Here is a 16591-nt window from a genome sequence, read left to right as displayed (position 1 = left end):
GGACAAGCCCTTCCCCCACCTTCTGTATATAGCCCTCCCCCCCACCACCCCATCTACCTCCAGTCCTGCTCCTTCTCCCCTTAGGTCCTCTTGCTTTGGGTCTGTTATAAATGTGTTTTCCTGGCTACGGTGATGTGGGGCTGCCCAGAAACTTGGAGGCTTTGGCTCAGGGGCTGTCACAAGGGGTTGTGCTGATCCTCTCTCCCCAGAGGCCACTAATGCTGCATCAGGCAGTAGCATCACCCATCTAGGGAGACACCACCTCTGCCATGAGCCTCTGGGTTTGTCTGTTCCCAATAAATGGACTGTTCACAGGCGGCAGGAATCAGGATTATTCCCCTTGCCCTGTGGGGTACGAGAAGGCTGAAGGGGAACCAATGAGCAGCCTTTGGGGTCTGGGTACTGGGAGGCTTGGGAGTGGGAACCAAGGCTATTATACAAACGGAAAAGCTACCTATGAATAATTTGCGAGTAGCCTGTGGAATAAAGGTGGATCCACACAAATCACATTTAAAACCGGCATATCCCACCCCTATAGACTGTGAGTCACTTGCCTTGTTGAAAACCATGGCCTTGTGCACATAGGCTTCCTCACCACATGGTCGCCTGCACACCTCCTAGAGAAAGCCTGTGGGCCCCTATCATAGCTACACTCGGTGGCCTCCAAGCCTTAGGCTCTGTGCCCCGCCCCATCCTGGACCAGTCTCTGTGCAGATCAAGTGATGGCCTGGGGACAGCAGTGCGGATGGGCAGCAGCCCACCCAGTGGGGAGGACCCCCTAGTCTCCTCTCCCTCCTAGGGAGCCCTAAGACCCGGAGCTGAGGCTTGGTGTTAGCATTTCCACCCTCTGTGGGGCCCCCAAACCCTTCCTGCTGACTCACTCATGCCCTGTAACAATCCCCCCACCACAATCCCCTCTCCTGAGTGTTAGGGTGCAGCTGCCCTTTCCCCACAGCCCCATGCAGAGCATCTATTCTGTGCCAACCCCTGCATTAGAAGCTGGTGATACAGAGGTGACTAAGACACTCTCTTAACCCTGGAGGGACTCTTGACCTCATTGAGGAGTCATAGATAATGAGAGGCAACGAGCATGGAAACAAGAAAAGACAACTAATGATCATGCCCAGAAAGGGGGTCAAGAGAGACGTTCACAGAGAAGATTGTAAGGATAGAGCCTGGGTGAAAGCGTAGGGCAGCATATTCAAGAGAACCCGTTCATTCACTTTTTCATTCCTTCAATACACACTTAGGAATCACCTGCTATGGGTCAGGCCACCCAGGGGTGCTGGTGACACAGTGATGAGCAAGACAGCTCCAGTCAGGGTTGACTTACTCAGCAGACAGGGTAGATACAGTTCCTAGAGCCCACAGCAGGGCCTGTAAAATGGTGCAGGCACTTTGGGAAACAGTCTGGTGGTTTCTCCAAATGGCAAATACAGACCTGCCATTCGACCCAGCAATTCCTCTCTGAGGTATATACCAAGGAGCGATGAAAACACGCGTCCACACAAAAACTTATATGTGAACACTCATAGAAGCGTTATTCACAACAACCAGAAGGTGGAAACAACCCAAATGTCCACCAATGGACAAACAGATCATCAAAATGTAGCGTATCCACACAATGGAGTATTATTTGGTCATGAAAAGGCATGAAGTACTGATCCGTGCTACCACACGGATGATCCTTGAAAACATCATAGTAAGGAAAAGAAGCCAGACACAAAGACCACGTGTTCTATTACTCCATTGCTATGAAAGCCCAGAATAGGGAAATCTGTAAAGACAGAAAGCCAACTAGTGGTTGCTTAGGGCTGGAGGGAGGAGAAGATGGGGGGCGGGGGGTGATAGCTAAATGCTTCCTTTTGAGGTGGTGAAAATGTTCCAAATTTGGCAATGGTGACAGTTTCGTGAGTCTGAGCATATACCACCACACTGTGTATTTTTAAGTGAGTGGATTCCATGATATGTGAATTATATCTCCATCGAGCTCTTTGGTTTTTTTAATGAGGCCCTGGCCCCAGTCCGTGCCTCCCAGGGCATACAGCCTAGCAGGGCATAGAGACCTGGAACGGGAGATTACACATGTGAGAACTGCTGTGGAGGGGGTCATAACTGAGGGTCCCACCCAGCCCCAGGTTTTGGGATGGTCCCAAGGAGGAAGGCAGACAAACTGGACCCTGAAGGGAAGTAAGACTCAGGGGAAGAAAGCCCGGTGGCAGTTCCAGGCCAAGGGCCCGGCAACTGTGAGACAGAGCGCACCGTGCGTGAGCCGGTGAGAGTCAGGAGAGTGGGACATCCGCACAGGGGGCAGGCAGGCGGGCACGCAAGAGCAAGGCCTCTCAGCATCCATTCCCACTTGCAGCCCCGTCGCTCTGGGCCTGGCCCTAGAGCCCTGCTAAGAAGCAACTTGCTGATGAATATACAAAGCTCTGAAAACTACAGGGGTGCTTTGGCCTGGAGTCAGCAAAAACAGAGATTCCAATAGACCACCCACCTCCAGCTCACAGATGGCTCCCTGAGGCCCAGGAAACACCCCACCGGAATAAAGGAGGGGACGGGTTCGCCACCCTCACTGTGAGGTGGGCTCCACATGCCTACGGTCCCTTTGGGACTTCCCTTTCAGAGGGCAGAGGCCCAGGGAGAGAGGAGGCTATCTGAACAGTCCACGAGGCAAAACTGGCCCCAGTGGTGGGAGACCCAAGCTCTGTCCTGGAAGGGAGCCCGGAGGCATGGGCCATCCCCCTCCAGACTGCCCACCATGCAGTCCCCCTCAGTGTTGTGCAGCACCACCCCCATTCTTCCTCCCTCCTCCCACTAGGAGCTGACTCAAGGCAGATGGGACAAAAGTGCCTCCTGGTGGTGGCCCGATGGTTCACATTCCATTCACCTAGGCACCTGCACCCAGGGCCAGCCCTGTGCAGAGAGGGTGCTGGGATACAGACAGAGAGGATCTGCGAGACCATCGTCTGCCTGATGTCTGAGTTTCACTGCATCCCTCTGGGCCTCGGGAATCCAAATCCTGGCCTCTTCCAGAGCACCCCTCTGAAGACAGGATGGGAACAGCCCAAAGGGGCCTGGGGACAGTGGAAATACCCAGAATGAAGCTCCTTGTTTCCGTGTCTGTCTCCCCAGAATGTCTCCCATTTCTTTGTCCCTCTCCTCACCAGGACCTCTCTTCTCCCCACGAGACCATTCCCAGCCCCACCTCCTCCTCCCTCAGGTCCCCTCTGCCCTGCCCCGACGGCCCTTGTCTGGCCAGGATCCCTTCCTCACCCCAGTCCTCTCAGTGGCCCCAGTGCACCCGCCACTGCTGCTCTCCACCAGGGCTTGGACTGGGGGAAAATGGCCTCCGAAGCAGCCCTGCGAACAGACCAGGGAACAGGATCGCTGTGTCTGCTGGAAGGCACCCAGCTGGGCCCCAGCCATCCCAGGAGCTAAACGCAGTGCCAGGCACACAGCAGTGCCCAGCAAGGCTGTAGAAGCGCCTTGACCGGTGCACCTTCCAGGAGCGGCATTTTCACCCTGGTCAGGTGACAGCTGCCTGGGCAACGTAAGGAACTGGGATTACACCTGAGAAAAATCCTCCTGCCTGGAAGAGTGGGGATCCCCAAACAAGAGGGGTGCTCTGTCTCTCCGGGGGAGGTGTTTAAATTCCATCCAAGTGTCATTAGTCTGAGAGGGTAGAGGGGTGGAAGGCCTAGGCAGGGGTGGGCTCAGCCTCTCCCCACCACTCCCCTCTTTCTGCTGGGGGACCCCCCAGCTTCCCTTCCCACGGGGGGGCTGCAGGTCCCAGCATGAACACCTCCCAGGGAGTGTCTTTTTCCAGCACAAACTTGTCTCGGGGCAAAACGGAAACATTTGGAAGAAGGCGGCTTTAAGCAAAGCCTCTCAGCCTCTGGGATTTCCCTGTCCTTCCCTCTCACACGCACACACAGCCACAGCATGCCCAGGGTTCCCAGACCCAGGACAGGGCCTCTCCCCACGCTTCAGGGGCTCTGCCTCCCCCCACGGCACAGAGGGCAGATCGCTGGCACCCATCCCACAGCCATCCTGGGAGGAGCCGTGGCTGGGCTCAGTCCCCAGATCTGGGGATTGCACCCGGACTGACTGACAGCAGCAGGAAGGAACTGTCAGGGCAGCAAAAGCTCCCGCCAGCCCAGAGTTTCCAGGGCACCTGCTGCCTACGTGCCATCCCCCTACCCTGAAGAACCTGCTGAGGGTTGTGTTCTGCATCATCTGGTGGAATGACACCTCAGAACTATAAACTGCTGATGGTGATAGCTCATTCCAGAACCGGAGTTATGCCTGACTGGTCCCACCTGCCCCGCCTGGTCAGGCCCGCAGGAAGCAGAAGCCAAGGACAGCCCCAGAATGGCTGGGCTGGCGGGTGATGAAAATGAAGTGTGACTGTGGTGCAGGAAGAGGCAGTTGCTGGATAGGAGCAGGGGTGGCCGTCTAGCAGGGAGGGGAGGCTTGTGCAAAAGAGACGGGAGGAGCAGAGAGAGGGAGGGAGGGAGGAGAGCGAGGGGGAGAGATGGACTGCAGTGACCACACCAGCTGCCACAGCGTTGCCCCAGACATTTTCACATGTATCTCCACAATACTGTGAAGGAAAAGGAGGTGTCAGTACATTTTACGGATGAGAAAACTGAGGCTTAGAGAGGTTAAAGGACTTCCCCCAGGTCACCGGTATACCCCAGAGGGGGCATGTTTGCTGCCCAACACTGTTCGAAATGGCCAGTGAGCAGTGATAGTAACAAGCAGACTGACATTCAGTCAGTTGTATTATAGTTTTGAAGTTCTCTACAGACAAGAACCCGCAGCAGAGCCCTGTTCCCCATCTGCCCTCGGTACACCACCGTCTAAGGTCACTCTGCTGGCAGGTGGCAAAACTGGGAATGAACCCAGGTCCATCTGACTCCAAGGACTGTGTCAAGTCCCTGTCGTTGGCCTGGCACACTCACGGGTGTTCTCAACTCCTCTTTCCCACTTTCACATCCCCAGGGGTCCTCCATTCTCCTTCCCAACCACCTAGATCCCCTTACTCACAGCCCCAGAGGCCAGACCTGGAGGACAAACTGGGTTGGGTCCCCAATAAGCACTTGAGATTCTACCCCGCCATCATCCTCAGGGCCATGCCTGTCCATTTTGGAGCCCGGAGTCTCCTCTTCATGAAATATCCCCAAAATCAAATGCTCAAATTCCTCTTCTTCCTACTTCCTGCTCCTTTCTCCCCCTTGTCCTGCTTTGAATCTTTGAGGTGTATTCATGCATTCTACAAAACTAGGCATTCTCATCATGTGCCCCACTCTACTAGGCCCTGGGGACACAGAGTGCACAAAATGCACAAGTGCCTGCATCCTGCAACTTGCATTCCAGCCAGGGAAGGCAGAAGACCAGCAAGTGGAGAAACAGCAAGTGGGAAAGTGTCTGAGGCAGGACTTTTCCTGTCTGTTTCATGGACAACCAGAAGGTCAGGGTGGCTGGAGCCTGGTAAGCACCCAGATGGATAGAGGGAAATGAGGTCAGTGAAAGGGGACCATAGACTTCTGCATGCCATTTACTCCATGGGATGGGAAACCAGGAGGGCATAGAAATGACATGATCTAACAGGTTTTTAAAGGATCACTCTGTGCTGTTAAGAAAGACTGAGGGGGAAAGGGAGACTAGCTTGAGGGCACACCAATGGGCCCTGTGAGAAGTGATGGGCTTGGGCAACATGGTAGCAGTGGGGTGGTGAGAGGGAGTAGGAAGCCTGGAGTAGGATTAGCCAATGAATTGAATGTGGGCTATGAAAACAAAGCAGAGGAAGCAGGATGACGCTCAGATTTTTGGCCTGAGCTACTAAAGGGATAGTGAGCTTGGCAAGTAGAATGTATTTAGTGGGAATGGCATTGGGAAAACAGCGTTGGATACATTAGATTGAGACACCTATTTGATATCCAAATAAAGATGTGGATTATTAAAATGTAAGTGTGAAGGACAGAAGGGATGTTCACCATAGCGATATGTCTTGGTAGTCATCAGTGGATAGACAGTTTTAAAGACATGAGACTTGGGGTGCCTAGGTGGCTCAGTGGGTTAAGTGTCCGACTTCAGCTCAGGTCATGATCTTGCGGTCCATGAGTTTGAGCCCTGCGTTGGGCTCTGTGCTGACAGTTCAGAACCTGGAGCCTGCTTCCGTTTCTGTGTCTTCTCTCTCTCTCTCTCTCTCTCTCTCTCTCTCTCAAAAGTAAATAAACATTTAAAGTTTTTTTAAGGCATGAGACTGTATGATGTCACCAAGGGAATGCATGTAGATAAAAATGTGAACAGGTACGAAGCTTGGGCCCAAGGATGCTGCAGTGTGTAGAGGTTGGGGATACGATAAGAAACTGGCAACTGAAAAGAAGCTGTCAGTAATATGGCAAGACAATCAGGATAGCATGGTGTCTGGAAACCAAAAGAAGAAACGATTTCCAGGAAAGGGGAATGATCAATGACGGCAAATATAGCTGAGAAGGTAAGTGAGGGCTGAGGACAGACCACTGAAGTTAGCAACATGGAGATCACCAGTAATCTTCACAAAAAGAATTCTCTCGTTATTACTTTCCTGCTTCTCTCTTTACTCATGCACCTGATAGCTGGGTCTATGGAATGGAGTAGTAAACTAGGAACAGAGGGAAACTTCCTCAATTTGATTTTTAAAAAATCTACAAAAAACCTACAACTAACATCATACTTCATGGTGAGAAACTTGAAGCTTTCCCACTAAAATTAAAAATAAGGCAAAGATGCCCTCTTTTACCCCTGCTTTTCAACATCATACTGGGAGTCCTAGCTAATGGACAAAAGGAAATAAATGCTGTAGAGATTGGAAAGGGAGAAAATAGTGAAGCCTCAAGCTGGATAGCTCAGGGCAAAAGCACACACCTCCCTCCAAGTAGAGCCCCAAGCATCCTAAAGGATCCCAAGCATCCAGTCAAGCACATCAACCACCAGGCACAGGGCAAGTAGAATGAACCATGTGTCACACTACAATAGAAATGGCAAACACTTGTTTTTGGATCCTGAAAGAGCTGCATTATTGATAACAATGATAATATCCAGTTGCTTATAACTTTCATTTTCTGTCCAGATGCTTATTCTTTGTCTCCCATCCAAGTACCAACCAGACCTGACCCTGCTTAGCTTCTGAGACCTGATGAGATCAGGTGTATTCAGAGTGGTATGGCCATAGGCCAGACACTTATAGCTTTGGATCTCTCCAGCCTAACCAAAGATTCATCAATAATGCAAGAAACCTGCACACAAGACTATAGATCAGCCCTAATGTGTATTTGGGGGGTTCAAAATCATGTGGTTAACTTTCCACACAGGTACATGGCCAAACCATTAGCATGCTTTGGCCTCATATTATGCCATGGAAGTATTGACTAGTGGAAGTCCTTAAGCTAAATCTTCCCCCACCATTGAGACTGTCTATCTGTGTTCCCTCAGCATCATGCACATTGCCTGGGACAGAGTAGGCAACTGATAATTTTTGAATGAACTAAAACTTAATGAATTAATCTCTTCTGAGTATCTCAAATCAGACATGCATCTGTACTAACCCAAATGAGCTTTCCTGAAGGTTCAACTCTTACATAGGCAGCCAGACTGGAGCATGGAGAACAGATAAGGCAGTACAAAAGGTTTTTGGCCTACTTAATCCATCTGTAGAGATGCAATAAACCGTATTCTTGCCATACCATTTGTTACTCGGAACTGTGCAGACCCTGTCTTTTCTGTACACTCCCATCTATTCAGGAGTTTATATCTGTATGGATGCATCCTTTTGAACCTCTTGCTGGAGTTGTTACCAACCTAACTTTCTGGTGGTTAGCCACAGTAACAGTGAAAAAGTCTATTGGATTTATGACCAAGGCAAATTAATGTCCCCATAATGGCAATTGTGGTGGACTTGTGGGAAAAAATAAGACCATAATGTTTGTGTTTATGTGTTTTTAATGTTTATAGGTGTGATGTTGTAGCCCTGATCTTGAGGAGAATAGGTGTGTCTGAGATTAGCTCATTATTAATAAACTTACAGGCATGAAGAGTCTCTGCTAACTACCCAAGCTCATAAATGTGTCCAAATGGATTTTTTTTGTTTTTATGGGGCCAATCCTCAGATCCCCAGACACATAAAAGGGGAAAGAGGGATCCACTAGCCTCAGAGGGACTCCCAGCTCAAGCTTGCCCCACTCTGCAATCCCTGCTCTGTCCTCACCCAGGAAGTCATCATGTCTTGCCGCTCCTACAGAGTCAGCTCTGGTCGCCGCATGGGCAACTTCAGCTCTTGCTCAGCAGTGACCCCCCAGAACCTGAACCGCTTCCGGGCCAGCTCTGTCTCCTGCAGGAGTGGGCCCGGCTTCCGGGGTCTTGGCAGCTTTGGTAGTCGGAGTGTCATCACTTTTGGATCATACTCACCCCGGATGGCAGCAGTATGCCCTCGTCCCATCCGCTGTGGAGTTGGCTTTGGTGCTGGCAGTGGGATGGCCTTTGGCTTTGGTGATGGGAGTGGTGCTGGTCTGGGGTTTGGGGCCAGCGGTTGTGTTGGTCTGGGATTTGGAGCCCACAGTGGCCTTGGTTATGGCTTTGGCGGCCCTGGCTTTGGCTACAGAGTTGGAGGAGTTGGAGTCCCAGCAGCCCCATCCATCACAGCAGTGACTGTTAACCAGAGCCTGTTGACCCCCCTCAACCTGGAGATTGATCCCAATGCCCAGAGGGTGAAGAAGGATGAGAAGGAGCAAATCAAGACCCTCAACAACAAATTTGCCTCCTTCATTGACAAGGTACTTATAACAGCTCAGTCTCTGGGTCTGGGATGGTGAGAACTAAAATGCATTGGGGTGTCCTCTCCCTTAAGAAGAAACAGCCCAGGCCTGGGGAATCAACCTTGACCCAGAACCTTCAGGCACTGCAGTATGATTTCTGGGTCACTCTGCTGCAAAACAAGGACAAACTTGAGGAAATGCTGCAAGGTGGAATAGACTAAGACAGAGGTTGTGTCTTCTTGAGGAGAGAGGAGCATCCAGCCAAATCTGAGGGAATCTGGACAAACTAAGTCCTACCATCTAGTCACTTAGAAATATCTCCCAAATAAGCTAGAAATTAAGACTTTGGCCAGATGTTGGCTACATGTTTAAAAGGTTTTATCCTTTGAGATCTTGGTGCCCTTTTTGAGATTGTCATAGCTTCTGAGGCTGTGTGACCACATCTGTTCAGGCTCAGGAAAGTGGAGTATGGAGTAATTTTTGCACAAAACAAATAACGTATACTCCCCATGTGGGGTACCCAGGTTCAGCTGAGTTGCCTAGATTGAGAGAAATAGTAGGGAACTACCAGAGGGAGTCATGATGGTCAGACTCATGAGAGAAACAATGATGTGGAACTGACATCCCACAAACCATGTCTCCATGGAGCAGGAATGCTCTGTGTCTGAGAATAGAAACTCACCTCTGTGAGCTTCAGGTTCCTCATCTCTGAAACAAAGTGTTGGAGCAAATGATCTCCAAGTTCTCCTCCAGCTGATGGAGCTCTTCAATTCTCAGCTGATGGAGTATCCGGGATGGTGGGTATGACTTATGACCTGAGAATTCCTACCTCCTAATGCTTTATCCCACTTCAATATACTTTGCTCCTCATTCCCTGTGAGAGATGGCCAATATCAGTTTTTAGATACAGGTAAATCCCTGCTCCCCTTTCTTGGAGGGTAGAGGCAAAATGGTACTGTGGTGCTTTGGTTCGAAAGTTTCTGTTTAGCTGAGCCTGGCTGAGCATGAGGAGGGGGTCACAGACCTACTCTTCCAGCTTTTACTGAGCTAGAGGATGAATGAAAAGCCAACAGGCAAGAGGATAGTGTCAACATGGGGCTGAGAGTCATCTATGGCCACCTGAAGAGCCGGTCAACGTGTAGGCGACTCTATCAAGCTCTTCAGGTGCCATTTCTTTGACCCTGTGGATTTAGGTGCGGTTCCTGGAACAGCAGAATAAGCTCCTAGAGACCAAGTGGAATTTCCTCCAAGAGCAGAAATGTGCCAGGAGCAACCTGGAGCCCCTCTTTGAGAACTATATCACCAACCTGCGGAGGCAGCTGGACATAGTGAACAGTGACCGGGCCCGGTTCGAGGCTGAGAGAAACCACATGCAGGATGTCCTAGAGGGTTTCAAGAAGAAGTAAGTGGCATCTGGACTGCATAGACCAAGGATAGGCAGGGTTTGGTCCCCAAAGCAGCTGCCAAGTTCAGATAATAGCAGCTGGACAGATCAGAGTTGAATGCTGGTTTCAATACTCAGCCTAGAGATAGGAGTGGGGAAAATGATATGTAAGACAGGAGGGGGACGCCCTCTGTGGTTCCTGAGTAAAAACTAGTCTTGGTATTGGGCATGATTTGTCCCTAGTCTTGCCTGTGGGAATGGGTCCGTTGACTCCAGAAAAATAGTACTCAGGTGCAACAATGAGTTGGGTCCTACATCCTCTATGTTCAAGTGCAATGACTCCAAGTCTTTTCTAGCAGAGGAGCATAGCAATGGTCCACATTTTCAGACCCCAAATCTAATTTGAGAAAGTAAAAAGAATTTGGAAAAACTGAGGGTCACAGGCTCATAAAAGGTCTTAAAGATGAGACAAAGATGAGATGTGAACATGTAGGTGCCAACAAGGACCTGTGCTCCTGGATGCAGCAGAGATGTTTTAAGAGGCTCACTAGGAAGAGGAGAGTAACTGGCTCTCAGCTCAGAATGAGAATGAGAATTCACCCTCTCCATCCTTATCATCCAGGTATGAAGAGGAGGTAGGATTCCGGGCCAACGCTGAGAATGAGTTTGTGGCTCTGAAGAAGGTAAGGGAGAGCCATAGGTCCAAGCAAACTTCTCCTCCAGACAGCAGAATGTTCCAAAGACACCTTCTGCCCTGGAAACTGCCCAGGCAGCCCTGTGGAGTCTGGGACCACTCGCACAGAGTGGGACCTCTAAGGTCATAACAGGTTCCCTTTGGAGTTCCGATTTGGCCTCAGATTATTTAGGACTGGGTCTTCACGAGAGCAGAGGTCTGAAGAGATGACCTTTTAAGAGTCTTAGATTATCCAGATTCTCCTTGCCTCTAAATAAGGATCAGAAAATGTCTACAGCCCCCAGGGGAGTTTTCATGTTGTAGTAGGGAGAAGAACAGTGGTCACTAAGCTGCATTCCAAGGACTCCACCATCCATCGCAAAGCTGGCCTGGCCCAGTGGGGACTGGCCTGATTTTTCCACCCATCTCCAGACCCTGCCAAGCTTAAACGGTGTACAAGTAATGGCCATTTTATCCTTCTTTCTTTTATGTAGGATGTGGATACATCTTTCTTAAATAAGTCTGATCTAGAGGCCAACGCAGATACCCTAACTCAGGAAATTGACTTTCTCAAAGCCTTATACATGGCGGTAAGCATTCATCCCCTTCTGAGCTAAACAAGGAGATCAGTGCTTGGCCTGAACTCCCAGGAGGAGGTGGCGGGGGGCGGGGGGTTCATCTGGACTGGCATAATTTCTAACATTTGGTATTACACATCTTCCTCCCATTCAAATCTATATCCTCTATATGTTGATGTGTCTACAAATGGATAAGGGAAGGTAAGCAGGCAGGCTTCTTGGCTGCCTGACTCAGCTCTATGATAAATTCCTTGGATCTATGATCCAACTCCTTATTGGCCAATCCAAAGACTGGGGTCTAGGAGTTTCACTTCCTCTCTACTGGTCAAAAGACTCCAGAAAACTGATTTGCTAGGAGGTGTAAGAAAAATTGTGGTTGACCTACTTAGCTGGATGAATTAGTTACGTTTTGCTTTGTAAGTGGTCTGTTTGGTCAGGTACAGAGCCAGCCAGTGCTAATGTCTGGCTCCGAGTGGAAAGGCTGAAGAAAGCTCCCTCTGGAGCCCTTATAGTCCAAGCCACTGGTTCTATTAACGACTTGGGATATAGGAATTCCTAGACCACCATGTTCTAGAATATTATCAACTCTCAATGATCCATGAGCAGCACAGCCACTTTGTGGATATGCCAGGGAGAAGTTTCGGCCCTAGCACGGCTCTCACTCCCCTCCACTGAGCTCCTAGGCACCGTGTATTCACCTAAGCAAATGAAGTGTGAAAGGGAGTCTTCAAGTATATAATGAGCATTTAAATTCAAACTGAAATGGTTTGCAGTTCATGTCCTTTCCTTTGCCCTCGGTTTGGATGGTCCACTCCGTTGCTTTGATCTGAAAAAAAGGAGCAATGCTCTCTGCTCCTAAAGCCATTCCTGGGGCCCCTGGGGCAGAGTCCCGGCCACTGATGGGATGCTGAGCCCATCTGTCTCACTGATCCCCCAACACAGGAAATCCAATTGCTGCAGTCACACATCTCGGAGACATCAGTCATCGTGAAGATGGACAACAGCCGGGACCTGAACTTTGATGGAATCATCGACGAAATCAAGGAGCAGTATGAAGAGGTTGCCAGGCGGAGTCGGGCTGATGCTGAGGCGTGGTACCAGAACAAGGTGGGTGGCGGAATGGAGTGGGGGGCACTGAGGAAGAGGTGTGGGCAGCCTCAGAGTAAGACTCATGTACAATGGAGTGGATGCAGCGGAGGTCTCAAGCCCCCATCTCAGCTGGGGCTGTGGTCTTGACTCAGACTTTGGATCCTCATAACATCCCTCGCTTGCCCCCAGTACGAGGAGATGCGGGTGACAGCCGGCCAGCACTGTGACAACCTGCGCAACACACGGGATGAGATCAATGAGCTGACCCGCCTGATCCAGAGACTGAAGGCAGAGATTGAGCACTCCAAGGCTCAGGTGGGCAAAGGAGAGGGGAGGAGAAGGAGGGGCAGTGTTTCTAGCCCCACCTGGGGATCTGCTAGTCTCCGCCAAAGCCCACCTGCACCCTGCCCTTCCTGCAGCGGGCCAAGCTGGAGGCCGCGGTGGCTGAGGCAGAGCAGCAGGGCGAGGCGGCCCTCAATGATGCCAAGTGCAAGCTGGCGGATCTGGAGGGCGCCCTGCAGCAGGCCAAGCAGGACATGGCCCGGCAGCTGCGAGAGTATCAAGAACTGATGAACGTCAAGCTGGGCCTGGACATCGAGATTGCCACCTACAGGCGCCTGCTGGAGGGCGAGGAGATCCGGTGAGAGTTCTCCGCGGGAGTGAGGTCAGACTTAGGCATCTAGAAAGACTCAGTGGGGGAGGGGACCAGGTGAAGAACCGCTAACTTGAAGTTAACAGTCTCTTCTCTGCAAACATTAGTCCCTTTGCCCTCACCAAGGAGTTAGAAGACGGTTCTAGATTTTCGCCCCCCAAATGAGAGTTTGTAGACAGGCTGCACCGGAATCACGGGGAGTTCTGCTTCACTGATTATCTGTTTAAAAACAATAATAACACATTTCCTCAAACATTTTGATTCAGTGGTTTTGGGGCAGAGTCTAGGAACGTGTATGTTTTTTCAAAGCTCCCGGGATGCTTGTACAGCTAGGGGTAAGAACCACCGGTCCACTCTGCCAAGAAAGCCCTTTGGAGAGCAAGCGGGTTTTCAGGGAATAGCACTGGTTGTGAGCTGACTTATTCCTTTCCATCCCCAGGATCTGCGAAGGTGTTGGACCAGTAAACATATGTAAGAACCTTAAGTCTTTTCCTCTTCACATTTCTCTCCTGGGGCTCTGCAAATTTCCTTTCAACCCAGGCCCACCTTGGGATCAGGAGCCCATGTCTGGGCTGGCCATGACAGTCAGGGAAGCAAGGACCAGCAAGCCCCTGGACTGGGGACATCGCCTTAGCTGAGGTCCAAGATCTCCCCAGAGCCTTCCTTCCCCAGGGTTAAGCAATCACAAAGGTTTGCAGGGCTTAACAGATGGGAGAGGGTTCTGGAAGAGAGTCAGCCTTTTTTCTTTGAGTGGTCTTGCCCTTCAGGGACAAAGGCCAGAGACAGAATGAAAAGATCTGTGCCAACGAGTTGCCCCATGCCCATGGCTGGGGATGGGACAAAAATGAGCGGATGTCTCCCTGCTGCTGCTGCTGCTGCTGCTGTCAAAGTATTGTTTGTGGCCAAGCGTACAGGGGGTTATGCTGGGCACTGCAGGGTGGAGGCACAAAGACCAGGAAAGACCAGCCCCTGCTCTCTAAAATTACAATCTTCTTTGGAAGACGAGCCCTCTCCACTGTCCACCTAACCCTCAAAGCCCTGAGGAGATGAATAGGCATTAGTACCCCTTTTTTATTCACTTAGAGAAAATATGTGGTTTGCCAGAAGCCACAAAGCTAGATTTCTGATCCAAAGGTTTAAATCTACACAGGTGCATGGTGGAGCTGAATGCTATCCTGGGTGGGTCAGGTAGTCACAGCTACTTGTCCTCGGATGTCCCTGCCCTCAGAGAGGGGGAGGCAGCAAGGAGTGGCTTTCTGCAAGAGGTCAAGCTTGAGTGAAGGTCACAGATGGTAGGAAGGATTCTGGTAAAAGGAGAGGAAAGGAGGGGCACCTGGGTGGCTCAGTCAACTCAGCATCTGACTCTTGATTTCGGCTCAGGTCATGATCTCATGGTTCATGGGATCGAGCCCCGTGTCAGGCTCTATGTTGACAGAACAAAGGCTGCTTGGGATTCTCTCTCCGCCCCTCCATCTCTCTCTCTCTCTCTCTCTCTCTCTCTCTCAAAAATAAATAAACATTAAAAAAATAAAGGAGAGGAAAGGACCAGGAGCCCTCTCCACAGATGGGGCTGAGCTAAGGAAGCTTTAGTTGGATTGGCATCCTGGGGTACAGAGGCAGGCCCAGGGGATACCAGAAGGCTACAGAACAGAGCCATCAGTGGGTGGGAAGAGAACTGACTAGCGACTCTTGTTGGAGGGACAATGTGGGGACCACCAAGGGGCATGATATAATCGGGAGAGAGAAGCCCCAAGCTTTATAGGAGCTACTGCTCCGGTATCTGGATAATCCAGCTCATGCCCAACCTGACTTCAGCCATATATAAATGACAGCCAATTTATGGCTATATGCAACCTGGGGGATTGGCTGAATTCTTCCATTTTAATCTGAATGTGCAACTTCAGTTGAGTCACGGCCTTTGAGTCACCCAGACAAGAGAAGGGAAAAATGGGTGTCATCTGTGTGGACGATAGGGACCACTTGCCCAGGCCACTTCCCCTGATGTCGCCAGTCCTGTCCCCTCCTCCGCCCCCCTCAGTGGGGAGACCACTGGAGGACTGGGCCCCAGGAGTGGGCAGCCCACCTCGCTGACAGTTTCCCCTCTCTCCTACAGCCGTGAGCAGCTCCCGGGGTGCCGTGGTGTGTGGGCCTGAACCCCTGGTCGCCAGCTCCACCCTCTCCCACGGTGGGGTCACTTTCTCGGGCAGCAGCAGCATCCGGTCCAGCAATGCCTGTGGCTCCAGCCTGGGTGGGACCCGGATCATCACAGCTGGGGGGGACCTGCTGAATGTGGGCTCCCGGGGTGGCTCCGTGCTCACGGGCGAGGCCTGCGTCCCCAGCGTCCCCTGCCCGCTGCCCACCGAAGGGGGCTTCAGCAGCTGCAGCGGGGGCCGTGGCAGCCGCAGCTCCAGCATCCGCTTCGTGTCCACCACCACCTCCCGCCGGACCAAGTACTGAGAGGCCAGTGCCAGCCAGCCACTGCCCAGGGAAGAGCCATCTCAATGTCACCTGCTTCTGTCCCCAGAGGCATCTGGACTCTGGGCCAGAGGGGATTCCAGCTACCCCTCCTGCCAGGAGGCCGACACTGCCCTCCCCAGGGATTGATCCGCCCAGCCCCTGTCCTCTGGGGGGATTTTCTCACTACCTAGACGCTCTGTCTGCAGTCCCAGTACACTGGCTTCTCCCTGACTCCCCATTCCTGTCCTTTGAATCACTCTCCACCATTGAACAGCCTGAAGAAATGCACATTCAATACAGTCACACAAATCAGTGCACCAGGGAGAAAAGGAACCGTCCAAAGCCAAAAAGAATGTGCTTGGGTAGCATTGCCACCTTGGACTAATTTGGAGAATGGAGAGTTGGCTGTCCACACTGCAGGCATCTTTAGCCCACTGTCCTTTGCTTCCTTCTTCTTCCTTTCCCTGGCAGGAGAAGGTTCTTTCCTTCTCTTCCTCCCCCAGAAGGACTCTCAGTCCTTCGTGGCCCGAGGATCTCTAAGTCCCCTGAGATGGTTCTTCTCCAAGTGGCAGATGTCCTAGCTGCTTCTCTCCCAGGGTCATTGGTTTAATTCCAGCATGTGATTGCACGAGGTGGGTGGGGTGCAGATGGGGAGGTGGGCTCTGCTGTGCTGCATGTGCCCCGTCCCTGTGGGTGGTGTGAAGGAGGCCCAGCCCTGTCCGCTGTAGCGGGGTTTATGTCTACAAGCTGCAGGGAGGGCCTGGGTGGGGGCACAGGGTGCCTGTTTATACTTTTCTTTGCGTTGCTGGGTTTTCAATAAACTTGCCAAGCTAACATCACCAGGACTCTGGCCTCTCCTTCCAGATCACACTGCTGATGGGGGGAGACTGCCTCCTAGACTCCACCAGCCCAGCCCCCTGGGGACTTGCTGAGGGCAGAGGCTGCTGTCATGGGCAC

At 51.5% G+C, this 16591-nt stretch overlaps 1 protein-coding gene across 2 annotated transcripts; it reads left to right on the top strand.

Annotated features, from left to right (window-relative positions):
• The first annotated feature begins 8267 nt into the window (after positions 1–8267).
• On the top strand, positions 8268–15634 carry KRT84 (keratin 84). 2 transcript variants are annotated; one of them, XM_049625515.1, is made up of 10 exons: positions 8268–8469; positions 8605–8819; positions 9995–10203; positions 10808–10868; positions 11353–11448; positions 12379–12543; positions 12715–12840; positions 12945–13165; positions 13617–13648; positions 15291–15634. In XM_049625515.1, exons 1-10 carry the CDS (start codon positions 8268–8270, stop codon positions 15632–15634), a joined length of 1671 nt encoding a protein of 556 aa, XP_049481472.1. The 2 variants fall into 2 exon arrangements, with proteins under 2 accessions (XP_049481472.1, XP_049481471.1); XM_049625514.1 differs by having other exon boundaries at positions 8268–8819.
• Positions 15635–16591: the final 957 nt, after the last annotated feature.

Source organism: Panthera uncia, chromosome B4 (genome assembly GCF_023721935.1).
Source record: "Panthera uncia isolate 11264 chromosome B4, Puncia_PCG_1.0, whole genome shotgun sequence".
Taxonomy (NCBI): domain Eukaryota; kingdom Metazoa; phylum Chordata; class Mammalia; order Carnivora; family Felidae; genus Panthera; species Panthera uncia.
This window is presented reverse-complemented; position numbering and strand designations above follow the sequence as displayed.